At 41.5% G+C, this 17,982-nt stretch overlaps 1 protein-coding gene across 1 annotated transcript in view; it reads right to left on the bottom strand.

Annotated features, from left to right (window-relative positions):
* The window catches only part of Spred1 (sprouty related EVH1 domain containing 1), a 64,638-nt gene extending 50,719 nt beyond the window's left edge, over positions 1 to 13,919 (bottom strand). Inside the window, exon 1 of the mRNA XM_032903911.1 lies at positions 13,752 to 13,919. Coding sequence (XP_032759802.1) covers positions 13,752 to 13,783 — 32 coding nt within the window. The 5' untranslated portion in view covers positions 13,784 to 13,919. The remainder of the gene's footprint in view (positions 1 to 13,751) is intronic.
* Between the last annotated feature and the right edge of the window lie 4,063 nt (positions 13,920 to 17,982).

Raw genomic sequence — 17,982 nt, 5'->3', positions numbered from 1 at the left:
AAAACGAGCACCTTGAATTTAGGAATATTCTGCAAATATCTCTGTCCAGTACTCTTCAAGCAAAGTGTCAAGATTATAAAAAGAGAAGTTAAAGAGGTGTTTCAAATCACATAACAACTTATTGCAACATACAATCATGGACTATACTTGAATTAGGGCAACTGGTGAAACTTGAATAGTATTAGTAGACAGGATTATCTATATGTTAACTGTTTCATTTGGCTATGCAAGACGCTAACATTTAGGATACTGACTGAGGATACTGTGCATATTCTTTGTGTAAATTGATCCTTTCTTTTTGAGGTCTAATATCTTTCCAAAGAGAGTATCTCCTCGACCTGATAGACTTGCTTTGAGATTTTGGTAAAAAGTGTTAGCAGCTCCCATCACTTGTTTGATGCTGATGCTGCAGGAAGCAGACACTTGCTCTTCCCAGTCACCCAAATACACCAAGTCTACAGGAAGAGCTGACTGTCAACCATAGAATTCTGATTCTAAACCATGGGCAAAGAATATTTGGATCTCTAATATTCAACTTTTTTGAAGCAAAACAGCAATATGAGTAGTTGTAATTACCAACAGCTTTCTTCTCTAAAACAAAACTCAGCCAAACAATGTGTAAGCTGATGAGAAATAATGACGAATGAGCGTAACTGCCCGCTTCTTCGCTGTTTCTACCTCACCTTTACCCATAAAGTCTTCAGTTTCAGAATAACGAAATGGAAAGGGAGAAGAAAACAGTTCAATCTGTTCATGGCCAATGATTAGAGAAGTCTGCAACTCTAACCCCATTCTTCATCTCAAATAACCCTCTGTCTTTTGACCAGGAAATGGAGCTCTGTGGAGCATGGCTTAGAGCAGCGCATCTCACTCGTGCTCCTACATTAAATGGTGGCCCAACTGGGCTGCGTGCCTTATTAACAATTAACATTATCAATTATTCACTTCAAAGCTCTTTCTAGTAAAGGAGCGAGAGAGAGAGAGAGACAGAGAGACAGAGAGACAGAGAGACAGAGACATCTAAGATATCACTCACAAAATTTCATCCACAACATATAAAATATAAAGGTACAAAGGCTACTTCCACAGTACTCATTTGCTCCTTTGTTCTAAGGTGTAACAGCCTAACCCTCTAACCTTTACTATTTAAGAGATAAAATTTATCCTGCCATGTGAATGTCAAGATATGCCAGCAAAGATTGTAGCTACATAAATTGTAAGACCTTAGAATTGTAAAAGTGAGTGCACATGAAAAGACTGTCTCTTATAAATAAATTTTCTTCTAATTTTTTGGGGGGAAATTGTACAGCTCCTCAGTTAAATCATTATCTCTGAGTCATCCATTACAAAGAACAAGTAATTATTCTAATTCTGCTTGAGAATAACCCTGTGATCTGTGATCATTTGTATATGCTTGGCCCAGGGAGTAGCACTCTTAGAAGGTTACCTTGTTGGAGTAGGTGTGTCACTGTGGGTGTGGGCTTTAAGACAGCCTTCAGATGAAGACGTAGAACTCTCAGCTCAGCTCAGCCTGCACCACGCCTGCCTAGATGCTTTCATGCTTCCACCCTGATGATACTGGACTGAACCTAAAAGCCAGTCTCAATTAAATGTTGCCCTTCTAAGACTTGCCTTGGTCATGGTGTCTGTTCACAGCAGTAAAATTCTAACTAAGTCAAAGTCTATTGTATTTATCTATATCCTCAGTGCTTATTATGTTACGTTAATGCCCGACAATATACCTCAAAAGTGGTAGCTCCTTTCTTTCCTCCAGGATTTCATAAATACTCAACAAATGCCTGTGTGTTACCTCATTCAGTGTCAACCCTTACGACTGTGCCAAACCTAGAAGCAATGCAAAATGTGAGAGATGAACTTGTATTTGATTAATAAACAGGCAGCATTCTTATTTCCATCTGTCTGGCTGCTACAACCAGCTATTCTACACCACGAATGACCAAGCTCTTTTGATCTACTGCACTGAAACATTTAGTGACCTCTAAGATACGGAGTTTATATAATGGCTTTAAATTAAAGGGCACTTAATTGCTAAAGGAAATATAGTTTTTTTGTCACATGACCTGAAATGCTTTAATGTTACTGACATTTAGATTATTACACACAGCATAGGAATTACCATTTATTACTGGGTTGTAGCATTTTGCTATCCAGTAATAAATTCTTCTAACACTAGCATTATCATTTTTGAAATAATTACTTTTAAAAACTAATAAATAAGAATCTGGTGCTGGAGAAATGGCTCAGTGACTCAGAGCACTTGTTCTTGGAGAAGATTGGTGTTTGGTCACTAACACCCATGTCAACAGGCAGCTCACAATCCTGTTACTCGAGCTCCAGGAGATCTGATGCCTTCTTCTGGCCTCAGTGGGCACCCATACACAGCATACAAATAAAGATGAAATTAAATGGGGGAGGGGAGACACAACAATAAAACAATTCACAATTATCAACTGACCACCCAGAAGACCATACAGATAACTGGCTTCATGAAGGACTACCTCAAGAAAACCACCAAGAATGCTAAAGAAACAGCTCGGCTACAGGTGTACTAAACGCTTACTTGGAGATTAGTACACATCAAGTCCACTCCAGGTTAGTTTGTGTAGTTTTTACTTAATATAGAACAATGCATGTGTATAAATCACTGAAGATTTTTTTACTAACCTAAATGGTTAGTCCATAAAAGTAATTAATCACAAACAGAATTATATAATAGAATAAGTCTTTCTCAACTGTTTCACATTTTTGTAATTTTAAAAAGGCAAAATAAAATAATATTGTCTTGAAATTAATGATGTAATGAATAGAATAAGTCAAATCAAAAAATAATTAGAAACAAAGTACTAAAAATCATCCCAGCTACCTTACTCATTCTAACATTGAAGAAGCAAATTCTAAAAATGTGTTTTCAAAAGAAGACTAAGCATCAGACAATGTTCTATCAGGAACACATATAGGCCAAGAGATGAGTAAAAGCAGATAAAAAGACGACAAAGAGATTAGGAAATATAAGTATCAGTGATTTGGAGAAAGGAAAATATCACAGGAAGGGATCCAGAGTCTACTGTCTGACCTAACCAAGTCTAAACCTATCATTTACCAGGCTCCAGTTTCCTCATCCATATAATGAGTTAGCCATACCTACACCACAGGGCTGCTGTATTAAATGAGTTCATTCCTTACATAAATCAATTTGATAACTCAGTTCAGTACCTGGAAAAATACTCTAGGACATTTTATCAAACTTCATTATCTGATAGTCAAAATACCAGTTAAAATCACAGCGATGTTCAATTTAAGAACCACTCCTAAGTATAACTTGAAACCTTGGGCACACACATTCATTCTGTTGTTATTTTGGAGGGGGCACTGTTTCATAAACATAGGAATTTATACTCTATCTTAACAACCTATGTCCCTACATATATCCCCAGAGAACACTTAGCACATATGTGCCAGCAGCACAAACAAGTACATTCATGACAGCAAATACTTGGAAACAATTCAAATAATCTTGGGAAAGAAAAAACAGTGTGGTAACAAAAGGAGAGTTACATAACAACACCAAGGAATGTTAAAATGCATGTTAAAAATGCTTAAATATGCAGCTATAGAGATGACTCAGTGGTTAAGTGCATAGTGCTCATATAGAGTTTACTTCCCAGTACCCACATAGAGTAGCTCACAACTGCCTATGACTCTTAGCTCTAGACAATCTAATTCCTTCTTTTGGCCTATGTGGGCTCTGCAGTATGTGTAAAACCCCCTATACACATGTACAATTAAAAAGATAAGATTTCAGAAAATAGATACCATATGTATACTATAGTATAAATAATAATATACTATTGGGAGCTTTTTAAATATCAATTCTACCGGGGATAGAGAGATGACCCAGTGGTTAAGAGAGCACTGGCTGCTCTTCCAGAAGTTCTGAGTTCAATTCCCAGCAAGCACCTGGTAGCTCACAACCATCTGTAATGGGATCCAATGCCCTCTTGAAGTATGCATGAAGACAGTATATTCATATTAATTAACTAGATTTTTAAAAATATTTTTAAAAGATTTATGATCAACACATAAGTAAATATATTCCTTTAATAGAGTTCAAAAAACAATGAGGCACTATTTAGGCATACTGTGGGAATTTAAAATGTATGAGCATTTTTATCTGCAGGTATACATGTGTGCTAGCATCCATGGACTTCAGAAGGTTGCACTGTTTCCCACAGAGTTAGGAATGGTTGTGACATACTATGAACAATGCTATGTCTTCTGCAAAAGCAACAAGTGCACTTAGCTGCTGAGTCATCTCTCCAGCCCCTATGTAAGATACTTCCTACTTAGGAACAGAGCAGAAAGCAGGCTGGCACAATTGTGATCTTCCTGCTCAGTCTTTACTGGCTAGAACTACAAGGGATATACTGCCTCACCCTGCTCAATTTCCTTATGTTTAAAGGAGGACTAACTAACGGTAAACACAACCTAAGAGTTATTTCTGGGGGTTGGGGGGACTGATTTTGTTTTTCTCAGAAAAGTCAGGCAGTGGTGGTGCACACCTTTAGTACTAGCACTCAGGACGTTTTACTGCTTCTAACTTTCCCAAGCCTTAGTTTTCTCACCTTTATATAAGAGCAAAGTAACAGCAATGCCATCTACTTAAAAAGTAGATGCTCTGAAGCCTAACCCTCCATCTCCTCAGGGGAGCACTACTGGAGACTGACCCTAAGGCACCAGGCATAAGCAGCAAGCACTCTACCATTGAGCTACAGTCTCAGTTCTTCTGTAAACTAATGCTACTAATCCCTCAAATGTTAGCTTTAATTTAATTGTGTATTTGGAATCAAAAGGCAATAATAATACAAAATGAATCTTTTTGAGACTAGTATCAGTTTAAAAAACAAGAATATTTAGTATGAAACTTGTATTCTTTGGAAATTATCATTCTTTCACAAGTTTTAAAAAATTAAAGGACTGGGGTGATGGCTCAGTGGGTAAGAGTGCTTGCTGTGCAAGCATGAGGATCTGAGTTCAAACCCCTAGCATTTGCATAAAAGGCTGTCAACCCCAGCACTGTGGAGGGCAAAAGAGAAGAACCCTCAGAGCTTACTGCCTGACAGCTGAGGTCCAGGTTCAATGAGAAAACAGATAGAGAGTGCTAGAGCAGAATACTAAACATCCTTCTCTGGTACACACACACACACACACACACACACACACACATACACACACACAGGGGTTTGTGGGCAGGGCAAGGTCAGAGACAACGCTTTGCTGGAATTTACTATGCAGTGAAAGCTATCCTGAAATCTGCAATTGTCAACTTAAAATTCTCTTGTCTCAGCCTTCTAAATGCTAGAATCCCAGCTGTACACCAACCATACCATGTCATTTGTAACATTAAAGAGCTGGAAACCTAGCATTCACTAAGAAAATGTTGTGTCAGCTTCTGATACAATATGAAGAAATATTAGTGAGGACTATTAAAGTACACAGAGAGCTGGGTGGTGGTGGTGCATGCTTTTAATCCTAGCAGTCAGAAGGCAGACAGAGGCAGGCAGATCTCTGAGCTGGAGGCCAGCCTAGTCTAAAGAGTGAGTTTCAAGGCAGTCATTGCTACAGAGAAACCCTGTCTCGGGAAAACCAAACTAAACCAAAGAAACAATCTTAAGCCTATCAAGTAGAATGAATTCTATTGCTTTTTGACCTATTATTAAAATCTAACATAACAATAACTTTATATTTACATTTTAAAAAGAAAAATATATTCATATAGAGTTTATCTATATGAAAGGTCTGTAGAGGTTTTATAGTTGCTTTTTTTAATAGATCTTCTTCACTTTAATTGTTCTCCTCAAAGTCATTTAAAAATATCTATTTTACTTTTTTTTGGAGACAGTATTACATATATGTAGATCAGATTGGCCCCAAACTCAGAGATCCACCCTCGAGTCCCCATCCTGCTAGTACCATTTTCCCTATACTTCCCAACTAGCTAAATGTATTTAAGGCAGGATAAATGCAATAATGGGATGAGCTGGAGTTAATCAGTAATTACAAAGCAAACTGTCCATTCCCTTTGATCTGTACTAGAGGACAAACAGCACATACTCTACAGGCTCAGGCTCAGATTCAGAGCAGTCCGGTCTGTGTGTCTGATCAGTATGCTTTTTGGTCACTAAAGCTGTTTGCCCCCTTGTGAAATATCAGGACTCAGAAAAAAATCTGCCAAGGAAAACAAAGGGTGGTTAAAGGTTACTGTTTCATTCATCCACTGTCTTTTTAAAACACAAGTTAACCAATACTTTGATGCATTTTTTTAATGTTATTTGCTACATGTTCTCACCTTGTGTCTGGTTTTTTTTTTTTTTTAGTCAAACAAGCCTCAAAGTATGTACATTCTTTATCTAATTAATTCATCAATAAACTTCTAACTAACTCCTAAACCAAGCATATCCATACATGTCCATATCTGAGTCAACAAATTAACTATCTCAGAATAGCAGGCTAACTATCAGGAACTAATGATAACATATACTAACTTTTTGCTACAGTTGTTCATGACCAAATCTGATAGCTACATAAGCTGACAGACTTTTGGTTGGCCCAAATAAAATTTAACAGATTAAACCAAGAACAGTGAACTTCTGGCTAGCAAATCTTAGATCTTAGCTGGATCACAGCTTACAAGAACATGAACTGTTTACCTCATGAAATAACTGAAACTGAAAAGGATCATTTCTCCCAAGAAAGTAAACTTTTGACCCCTATACTGTGATATTTAAATGCTTGAGTTGAAACTGTTAAGAAACATGTCCTTTTCCACCTAAAATGAGGGAATAGCATCAACCTACCAGTACTTTCACAATGTGCTCAGAAAGGTATTGAGACCGTTTTAATAGACCACAGACAGGAAGCAGTAGCACAGGCCTCTAATCCATGGGAGGAGGCAGAGGCAGGAAGATCTCCAAGACATGCCAAACTGGTCTACAGAGCCAATTCCAGCACTACAGACAAACCCTGCTTCAAAAAAAAAAAAAAAAAAAAAAAAAAGAAAAGAAAAAAGAAAAAAAAAAAGAATCAATTCTTTGACAGGTTCCCAGAAAAAAAAAATATACTTTTTATAGATAGGTGGTCTGTTTTAGTTTTTTTGGTTGGTTGGTTTTCCGGTTTTTTTAAACAGGGTTTCTGTGTGTGTAGTCCTGGCTGGCTGTCCTGGAACTTCCTCTGTAGATCAGAGCTGGCCTCAAACTCAGAGATCCACCTGCCTCTGCTTCCTCTGTGATCAAAAGCATGTGTCACCACCCCTCAGCTTGTTTTGTTTTGTTTAATGAAGCAAAAAAAGATACAGAACTAGACCTTTATCTCGCTGGTCTTCCTGACACCAGTTCTGTACCTGCCTACTCTTTCCAGTCTCTACTCAGAACAGGAAAGCAAATGCTCACAATGTATTAGCATTATTTTGCTAGATGAGAGGCAGTGAGGCAGGCAGATCTCGGTGCATTTAGAGGCCAGCCAGGGCTACAAAATGAGACACTGCCTCTCTCAAAAGAAGATAAATAAATAAAGTATTTCCTCATTCCAAGTATCACAGACACAAATTTCATAGATCTAATGACTTTAGTTCCCTGTTAGGGTACAATTATGATACCAAACTTGCCATAGAATATCTAAATGCTGGAGAATACACCACTTTACCTGTGTTAACTTCTGAAACTGAATGTGTTAGATTAACATGGCTTTGAGAAGTGACTAAGTAAGAATGACTTACTGGTGTTCCTGGTCACTAAGTAAAGCCTTAGAGACTTAGAGACTGGCGTGACATTAGTAAGTTCCTTAAGGAGCTCCTGAATTTGACATTCAAGTCCAGTAGCTTTTTGTTCACTTTTCCAACTAATCCATGCTGATGGAGTAGGTAGGATGTTAGTCCCCTTATAATCCCCAACTAACTAGAGGGTATAGAGAATATTATTTAAACCTAACAAGTCTGAGAAGAAGCTGGAATAATTATATAGTAGGACCTTACCTCCTAATGACAATAAAATGGTTAGTAAGTCCAACTTAAGGAAGTTTCTGAATGTACATATCAATTGTTTACAAATTTTATACCTTTTAATTCAAAATTCATGTGTTTATATTACTACGGTATCAGGCAACATTTGCTTAAATATGTCAAAAATAATATATTAGTAAAATCAATATAACAAACCATATACTACTAGCATATTAGAAGGGCTCATATGCTTAGTTCAAACTGCTTCAATACACATGGGCCAGTTTCACTTACCTGGATGATCACAGAATTAGTTATAAGAAAAATCTTATCTCCTGATTTCAAGTTTAATATTCTTATTATACCACAGTGCACAGTTAAAAGTTAAATAGATATGCAAATGACTTCTGAGTGATCACTTTAATTCTATATATAATGCACTATTTCAAAAATTCTAGATGCCCTATTTTTTTCTAAACATTTCTATTTTACCACCCAGCACATTTTTAACAGTCTGAATACAGTTTTATTTTCTATAAAACTGGTATTATAATTTTCAAAAAGAACTGGGCAGACATTTCAAAGCCTAAGTATTCTCATATACTATTTTTTTGTATGTGGTAAAGACCTTCCTGGACTAACTCAAGGAGAAAGCAACAGATACAGATTAAAAAAGAAATTTCAAGTTCAACCTTCATACTGTTCAAAAAAAAAAAGAAAAACCCAGAACAAATTCCAACAGTAGGCTAGTAAACATTAATGTCTACCTACAATGAACATGCAGTAGCCACTAAAAGTCACATTTTAGAAAGATAACTCAAATGTAGCAAAAATATTAATATATTAATCTACCATAACATTCACTATGAAATTCCATTGCACTCAGAAAGAGGGTAAGGGTGTGTTGTGTCTGTGTGTATATAAACATTAGCTATGTAATTCTTAAACTTTTCACACAGTACTTGGAACACTGTGAAAAAATACTACATGAACAACATTAAAATCATATGTAAAGGAATATAAAATTATATAACAAATGTTAGTCCTTGCTATCTCATGGTAGCACAGCAAATAAACTATCTGTCTCTGAACTAGTTTTTGTTCTTGCCTGGGTGGGTAAACTATTTCTCAAATTGGCAGTTTTGAAGGTTAGAGAAGAGATGCAGACTGTGTTGATGTCACCCTTCCCAACACTTAGTGAGACCTATTAGTTAATTTAACCTAATCAGGGTTAGGTTGTCTGTCCTTCCTTCCTCCGGATACTTCTCAGTCCACCAGCAGCAGCATCTAATTAGGGAGCCTATAACTTTACCGTTTCCCATCAATGAGCTTCTTTTTTTTGTTGTTGTTGTTGTTTTTTTTTTAGAGCTGGGGACCGAACCCAGGGCCTTGCGCTTGCTAGGCAAGCTCTCTACCACTGAGTTAAATCCCCAACCCATCAATGAGCTTTTTTACTCCTAACCAGTTTATTATAGTTGGCACTGTAGAGACGCTTTAAAGAAACTTTCATTCCTTTGAAATCGATCAGATAAATGAGTATATTTTTGTTGATACGGTACATGGCTCAGAGCCTAACACAGTGATTTTCCAGGAGCATTCAGGATAGTTTTAAAGCTCAACTATTATTTCTAGAACTTGAGAAAATGTAACATGTCGAAAATGAAGCCAATTTTGGCCTAGGAAATAAAAGGGTAAATCTTCTTTAAAAGACAACATAGTTTTATTTTCCTGTAGTTTTGGGGCCTATTTTCTAGCAAAGCTAAATGATCCCTAGTGTATAATCACACAAAAAGTGTATAACAAGCATTATGAAATAAGGGCAATAACAGACATAAAAATGTGTAAATGAATATGATTTTTAAAATCTGACTATAAGTACGGATCAAATACACAATGACATAGGACAGAATGGTGGAGATCATGGCCTAGTTGAGTCTTCTGGGGGAAAATTATTTCCACAAGTTTTTTGTTCTGTTTGTTTTATTATTTTGAGCATAGCTTAAAACATACAATTCAAAACCAAAAGCTTTATGTCATAAAGGAGAAGTGAAGTTGAAGGTGAGCAAGCTCTGAGCTCAACTGAATTCTAGGCCAATTTTACATTATGGAGCCATGATACCTATATAAACATATACTACTTGAGTAACTGTTACACAGCTTCCCAACGTTTCTTCCCATTCAGCTCTAGACTACTTTCTGACTATATGTATATAATGTATGCATAAACATACACATATATAAGACAAGTGCAATTAAATACATATACTCACATAGTCCTACTGTGAGGTATATTTTTAATGAAGCACTAAATGATATAACCACAAAATTTGCTTTTGGCAGGAGAAATGGTTCTAATACAGATTATACCATCACAAATTTATCTCAAGTGATCAAATTTTAAATAACCTGGTCTAAAATTACTATACCCCCAGCTTGCTGAGTTCTGACATGGCCGGTGGGTCTGGCTTATTTGTGCACAATAAACAAAACGCTTGGTTTCCAGCTACTTCACTCCTCCAGGTCAAACTGTCCAAGGCCATACAGTGTTATACTCACTCAACCTTGAATCATGAAGGCCCTTATGTATTATATATTATTTAAAAGGCTAATCCATTATATATAATGTACATCTTTATTTGGAAAATGAAGTATTAACTTCAAAAATAAAATTATATTGCTAGTTCCTTTATTTGTGGCAGAAAGCAGTTTACTTCTAGAGTATATTTACTGTCTTTTGAAAATTCTAGCTGAAAATGTTTTACTAATTTATTTGTGTGACTGTTTTGAATGTACAGGTGCCATATGTCTACATGGAGGTCATAGAACAACTTGTGGGAGCAGGTTCCATCATGTAAGTCCCAGAAATGAAACTCAGGTCAAGCTACAAGGTGTAAAGTGCCCTTATCAGTTGAGCCATCTTACCTGACTAAAAATCTTATTTTTAAATATGAATTTGAAACAATCTAAGGCTTCATCCTATTCTCATTCATTTTTCTCTCGTTTGACTTACTACTGTTAAGATGCCTTTTACACTTTCATAGAATACATCTTCCACTAATTCTTGATTAGATATGTAAACACCTCAGTTACCTATTTCTACACACACATATACACACACAAAATCTAAATTCAAATAATGGTTATTCAAAATGAGGGCTCTAAAAAAGGCCCTAACTATATTTTAGCACTGTGGCTATCAATTTTTAAATGTCAACACAGTCTTCCAAGAAATTGATCATTTTTACCTCCTTTAAAAGGCTAGAGACACAGGAAAAACGAAGCAACAGTGTTAAGAGTAATTCCTACTGTAATCGAATCCCTAGGAAGGATGGCTTAAAAAAGAGAGAAAAGAAAAAATAAAAACAAGGCCATTTTAAACCAAACCTAAGCCCATGAAAGCTCTGCTGGATCTCTCGTTTTTTTTTTTTTTTTTTCTAATGTATGATTACAAATAATGAATTTTCATTTTAAAACTTCACCTCCTATGTCAAAGATAAGATATACAAAAGATCAGATTAAAAAGGACATTCCAAGAAATCCACTTTGTGGTTGAGCTAAGGCACAAGAAAACACTGTCAGCTCTAGCAGCAATGATTAGCAGATGAACACAATCATTTCCTAAGGTAAATTAAACAGTACCACCCATTTTTGCCCTAAGAAGAACCTCTCAGAGGACAATACATGCTAAAACAGATTACCCTTTTACTACCCAAACAATGTTATAAGGCTCCTCAAAAACAATGTATTAATAAGGCAGTATGTCTTTGTGAAAACAATTTTTAAAATCTGGATGAATAATTTCCAAATTGCTCATAAGTACATTTAAGAGGTGTGTGGGGAAGTGTTTCAAAGCATCAGTATCTTGAGAATTAAAACCATCGTTAATATTTTTTTCATTTTAGTTCAACAATGGTTCCATCCACTGAGATCTCTCTCATACACTTACTTGCGCTTTCAATTTACTATAGTACCAAAAAAGGCCGGTTCTGAAGCAATATATTCTAGGCTTGCATTAATCTACATCCCGTCATTTGTTCCTTGGCCATAATAAGGCAATACTACTTTCTAAACTATTAAACCGGTAAGACATCTTTCCCCATCTCTAAAATAGATCTTAAGATTTTTATCCCAGCTGCTTTATTGCAAGATACTAATAAAAGTTCCGGTCATTCCCTTCAGCATTTCCGCAGTTTTTCTCCCAGCCCAGCACTATCTGAGACAGGCTTCTTGATCTCGCTCAAAATAGGTCTAGTCTGCGGAAGGCAGTGACAGTGTACTGCACTGTGAATGGACAGCCAGGTATTTTATGAATGGAGGCGATCACGTGATCCCAGCACCTCCCCGAACTGATATTTCCCACATAACTGTGTCAACATTCTGAGAACTGGGGTAGTTGTTTGTGTGTGCGCGTATGTTCCAAAATTTAATCTAAAACTTCAATTTCCCCTCACTTCCTGAGCCCAAATATCTACACAAGGACAAAACAGCTTCGAGTGGTTTTCTTAGGAAATCCTTTCAAGTTGTCCAAGGTGATGGATGTTTAATTATTTTTTTTATGAATGAAGTGTGCTATGCAAATGAGGGCGATTCACAAAAAGAGAGAACATGGCGGCCACTTCTGCTTCAGGCTGCACTGACTGCAGCAATCCACCTCCTTCCACACCCGCTCCTCACTCAGTTCGGGCTTTTCAGAAGGGGGGCAGGGATGTTGCTCGGCATTTTTCTAGCTATTTTATGGTAAACGCTTCGGCACTGGCCTTTAAAGCCTACTCAAAAGGTCTGACTTGAGGAATGCACTTTATTTAAAGGAATGCATCCTAAGGACTAGACTTCATTTAACTCTTCATAGTCCTCCAAAAACAAAACTTGAATTCAATTACAAAAAGAACAGACGCCAAAATTCGGCCCCAAATTAACTCTCTTCTCAACAGGAAACTTACAGCACCATTATTCCTCCAATAAAGCAAAATATTTAAAAGGCACGGTGATTCGTTTGGAAAACCTAAAGACAGTCCAAATAAGCAAAAACTTAAAAGTCACGGATGAAGCTCCAATGAAGTCACCAACGCGTTCGGCAATGTAAACCGTGCTTTATCACAAAAGGAAGCCAAACGCTAGCATTCAAAATTTTTAATTACTGTTCTTGATGAAGACCGGTTTAACACTCGCGAAGGTAAAAACACAATAGCTCAACATCGCCCACACTCCAGGTGTCCTTAATCCTATTTAATTCTTAAAATGTTTCCCTAACCCTATCTTTTTACTAGACTAGTATAGGTCATAAGTTTAAAAAGTGGGGCGGGGGGCGAAGGCTTAGTCGGTATTTAAGAGTCACTGAGTCATCGAATTAGGATTCAAGAGCAGTTTGCGGCTGGAGGTGCTCCCACACATTAGTTTCCGAGCGAAATAGCTGTAAAGGCAGGGTGGCTGGATGTTCAAGGTGTTGGGGGGCTTGGGGAGGGGGTGATGCCGGAGTGAAGGGCAGGCAAAGGGTAGTTTCTACTCCACTTTGAGCTACCCACATTATTACTCGGTCTCGGAGACGTCCGACTGCTACGCCGCCTCTGCACTGCAGCCGATACCCTTCCCCAAGCAGAGAGGCGAAAATGCACGAATGGAAAGGGGTGCTGCCATTAAAGAAAATGGTCCGACACATCGGGCATCTATCACCTCCCGGGCGGGACGGGCTGGGGGAGGGGGCTGCCCACCCGGCTCAACCAGACCAGGGCTCACTTACTCGTTGTCAGAAGTCGCCGTCTCCTCGCTCATCTTTCCCTCACCGTGATCCGCTCAGGAGATGGAGGAGCAACAGCAGGCGGGGAAGCAGCGGCAGCGGTGGCACCGAGGGGCAGCGGGCGACGACGGCCGGCAGGGGCGCGCGGGCAGCGGCTCGGGGGCCTCACCATGGTGGACGCCTCACCCGGGCGGCGCCCTACGAGCTGGGCAGCCCGGCCACCCCCGCAGGGGGCGGCGGCGGCGAGCGCGGCCGTGGCGACCCCAGCGGTTCGCCGCGCCGAGGTCGGGTGCGAAGCCGAGACGGCGCGGGCGACTGCGGGCGCTGGGGACTCGGCCGGTGGCTAAGGCGGTGCTGCTCTCAGGGGCGCGGCGACGGGCGGGCGGCGGGAGCCGGCGGGGGCAGCCGAGCGCTGGCTGCGGGAGGCGGCGCGGTCCCGCCGAGGTGCCGCGCACCATCTCCCGCCTGGCCGCCGGCTGCCCGCGCGGCGCGCCTGGTCGGCCCTCAGGGGCTCCCTCAGACGCGCTCCAGCTGGGGGCCGCAGACAGGGCGCGAGGCGAGCGTCGGAGCCCGAGGGCACAGTGCCGAGCAGCGGTGAGGAGGGCCGAGACCAGCGCAGCTCCGCGGCCCGCTCCTCACGCCCGCGAGAGGGGAGCCGCGAGGGGGGCGGCGGAAGCGCTCACGCCGCCCGCTCCTTCCGCCGCTCGAACCGGGGGCGCCCGCGGGAGAGGCAGGCGAAGTAGTCCCTCGCGACTTCTGGGGCGACGGGGCTCGCGCGGGAGCAGGCGGGAGGACGTGGGGCACCGCTACGAGCCGGAGGCGCGGGGCCTCTGAGGGGTGGGGGAGACCTAAAAGCCGCGGCCCGCAGTCGAATCACTGCAGCTCTAGATCGTGGGCAGCATAACAAGTTTCAGAAAAGTAGTTCCCTCCTCCCCTCGCTTCCCAAATCGTCGGGCAGCGGGAGCGGGGCGAGGAGGGTGGCGGAGGGATATGTCGCTGCACTGCATCGCGCGCGTGTGCGTGCGCGCGCTCCAAACTCTTGGCACGCCGCGGAAAGGGGGCGGGGGTGGGAGCTGTGAGCCGAGCTGCTCCGGGACTGGCATTGTTGCGACGCGCAACTCGCAGTTACTCGGCCTGGAATATCCGGGTTGCCGGGACGAGCAGGCAAGCACACCGTGTGCTGGGGAAAGAAATCAGAAGGCCACTCGGTTCTGTTCAGTCCGCGTGCACGCGCGCGCGTGTGTTGTGTTTTTCTTGCAAAGAATGGAACTGGCATGAGTTCATCTCTTAGTGGGGGTTACAGGCCAGGACTGCAAAGCGAGCTCCTCCTGCTGTCCCTCATGTTGCATTGCTGCAGTCCCCTTGCTGCTTGCACAAGGGTAGGGGCAGTGTGTGTGTGTGTGTGTGTGTGTGTGTGTGTGTGTGTGTGTGTGTGTGTAGAAAGAGTTGGTTTCAATACCTCGCAGTCCGATTCTCACTGCGCAAACAGCATGCAAGGCTGGGCATTCATCTCTGAAAGCTCGAGTGCTTGTTAATGGAGAACGGCTTCCATTGAAGCCCGGGGTAGGCGGGTTACATGAATCTGGCGCATCCAGCAGCACAGGAAATAACTCCCGCTGCGAGCGAGGTTGCATAACTATAGCGCAGGAGAAGCCTGTGTGGCACGAACTTTGGTGAACGGAGGCGGAACGGTTGTTGGATAGGCAGCTGTCACGTTTGCATTGTCAGAGGACAATGTATGCAATCACCCCCAAAGGTCTTTTTTGCACAAGAACCTTCTAAGGTTGAGGGCTGAAGCCTGGGATCTTTGTGACCGGAGGGCTAGGAACTCCTAGCTCTATAAATTCTATTATCTCTTCTCTATCTACGTAGTCGCCTAAAGACAAGATGGCCTGGGGGACTGACTCTCCCTAGCGCTCCCAAGGTCCTGTGGTGTCTCCCCAGGCAGTTCTTCGCTAGGCTTTTCACTTTGTTCTCAAGTTTACTTAACCTCCAGGGAAGGAAGCTTGCTGCTCCAGTCACCAGGAGAGAGAACAGTTCCAGGGGAAGAAGTGGAGAGGGCCTCCTAAGGAAACCAGCACTCCTCAGCCACGGGTTTCCAGGAAGCCTCAGAATTGCTGCTCTCGGAATGAGTACACACTAATGCGTTAACAGTACTGTGCACATAAGAGTGCCTAATGTATGTTTGAGGAAGGAATAAGGGCGCTAATCCAGCCAGCCGTGCACCAAAAACCCATTCCTTGGATCACTGAGGTTTCTTTATATAACTGCCTTCCGGCCACGTCTGGAGGATTGTTCATCTTTAGAGCAAGTGGGGATGGGAAAGAGGAGTGAGTAAGCGGAGCCTGGGAAGAGATCTCTACCCCTACCATTTTGAACTTGATCTTATGATGTGCAGAATCTGAACCCCAGAGTGTTGATGCTAGTCTGTTCTCCAGGTACTGTACTGCCACTAACTGGCTTTACCCACTCTGGTTTAAATCAATCTGGGCCAGACTGTCACAGGCCTATGATTCCAGCTAATGTGGAGGCTGAGATAGAAGGGTTGTGAGTTCAAGGTCTGCCTGCCTGGGTTACAGAGCCAGATCTGCCTGGGTTACACGGCCAGTTCAAGGCTAACTTCCTTAACTTAGCAAGACCCTGTCTCAAAATAAAAATGTTTAATGAAAAAGGAGCCAAAGGTCTAGCCTTGTAGTGGGTTGCCTGGGGGTGGGGAAAGGCATGAGACCCTGGGCTAAATCCCCAGTACTGAGGTGGGAGAGGAGAGCTTAAGTCAAGTCTAAGTCACCCATAGACTGATCTTAAGCAAGTCACTTAAACTCCATCTAGTTTATGGGGCTAATGGCATCTATTTCACAGAGCTTTCATGTGGATTAATGGGCTGGCAACACAAATAAAGCACTTAGAACAAATTCCAAGGTGAGAGTATGTCCGGTTCTCGCTATAATTTTGTAAAACAGAAGTTGTAAAGCCCATGTCAAAGTGATGGCATGTGAAGGGTAATTGTAAAGCACTCAGCATTGTTCAGTGATTCAACAAATAACCATCTGTCGTCTTCTGTGTACCCCAGTAGACACATGGCCTGGCCCTCGGTAAGCCATCAACAATGATAACCATCATAGTGTGATTAAGGACAAAGTTGGCCATTTGCAAAGGCAGCTTTCTCTTGTGAGGAGACACAGCTGTCTGAGGCTCCTGCGTAGCCCAGAAGTCATCACAACTGACTTTTGGGTAAGATGAGAAAACTGTCTTTGTTTATCATACACCAAGCAATGTGCTGTACACACACACACACACACACACACACACACACACACACACACACACGAGGGGAGACTCTAGTCAACAGCCTAAATTAATGCCTAATGCCTATTGTTGCTGGGAATTGAACTCAGGACCTTTGGAAGAGCACTCAGTGCCCTAAACCTCTGAGCCATCTCTCCAGCCCCTTACTTACTTTTAATATTATATATTGCCCACTCAAGTTTAAATCAATGTAAACCAGACTGGGCCAGGCCTGTAATTCCAGCTATTGTAAAGGCTGAGGTAGGAGCATTGCCGGTTCACAGTCTGCCTGGGTCCCAGAACCAGTAGAATATATAGTATACATTAAAGTATTTTTTATTAACTGTGGAACAAAAAATGACCTTGCAAGGGTACCCAGAGCTTAGCGTTGGGTCTTGAAATATAAAAATATAAAAGGTATGTCCCAGTGATGTGGAGCAAGAAGACTTCTGCTGCTACAAGCTCTTTAAGCCTCAGTCAGGAGCCCAAGCTCCAGGACATTAGACGCAGATGCAGAGTGTGCTGCTGTGTGGGCCCGAGAACAGTTCCACTAGCCTCAGAACCTGCTCTTAGTCTTGGTGGGAAAGTGGGTGAGCTGGCAGAACTCTTTCTTCAGTGGAAGTCTGATGGCATAGCCCAGTGACATCCTCATCTACCTGGTAGCATCTGCAGCCCATTGTCAGATGGCTTTACCTCAAGCAGTAGTCTCCAAAATGGACACCAACCACCAACATTACCCAGGCCATCTGTCTCAAGATTCTGCCTGCAAGTGCACAGATTTGCATCAGGGACCATCTTTGAAGACCAGGGTCTGGGGCCTGCAGACCTTTCCCAGAATTGAACTGCCAGTGCCAGTTACTTCAAAATAAAAGACTGAAGAGATTGAAGACACAAGATTGGCTATAGATATATTGGTATATAGGTATTGGCTATAGGTATTCACTATTTA

The sequence above is a fragment of the Rattus rattus genome, chromosome 5, assembly GCF_011064425.1.
Source record: "Rattus rattus isolate New Zealand chromosome 5, Rrattus_CSIRO_v1, whole genome shotgun sequence".
NCBI lineage: Eukaryota > Metazoa > Chordata > Mammalia > Rodentia > Muridae > Rattus > Rattus rattus.
The sequence above is the reverse complement of the archived record's forward strand: the minus strand, read 5'-3'. Positions and strand labels throughout refer to the sequence as shown.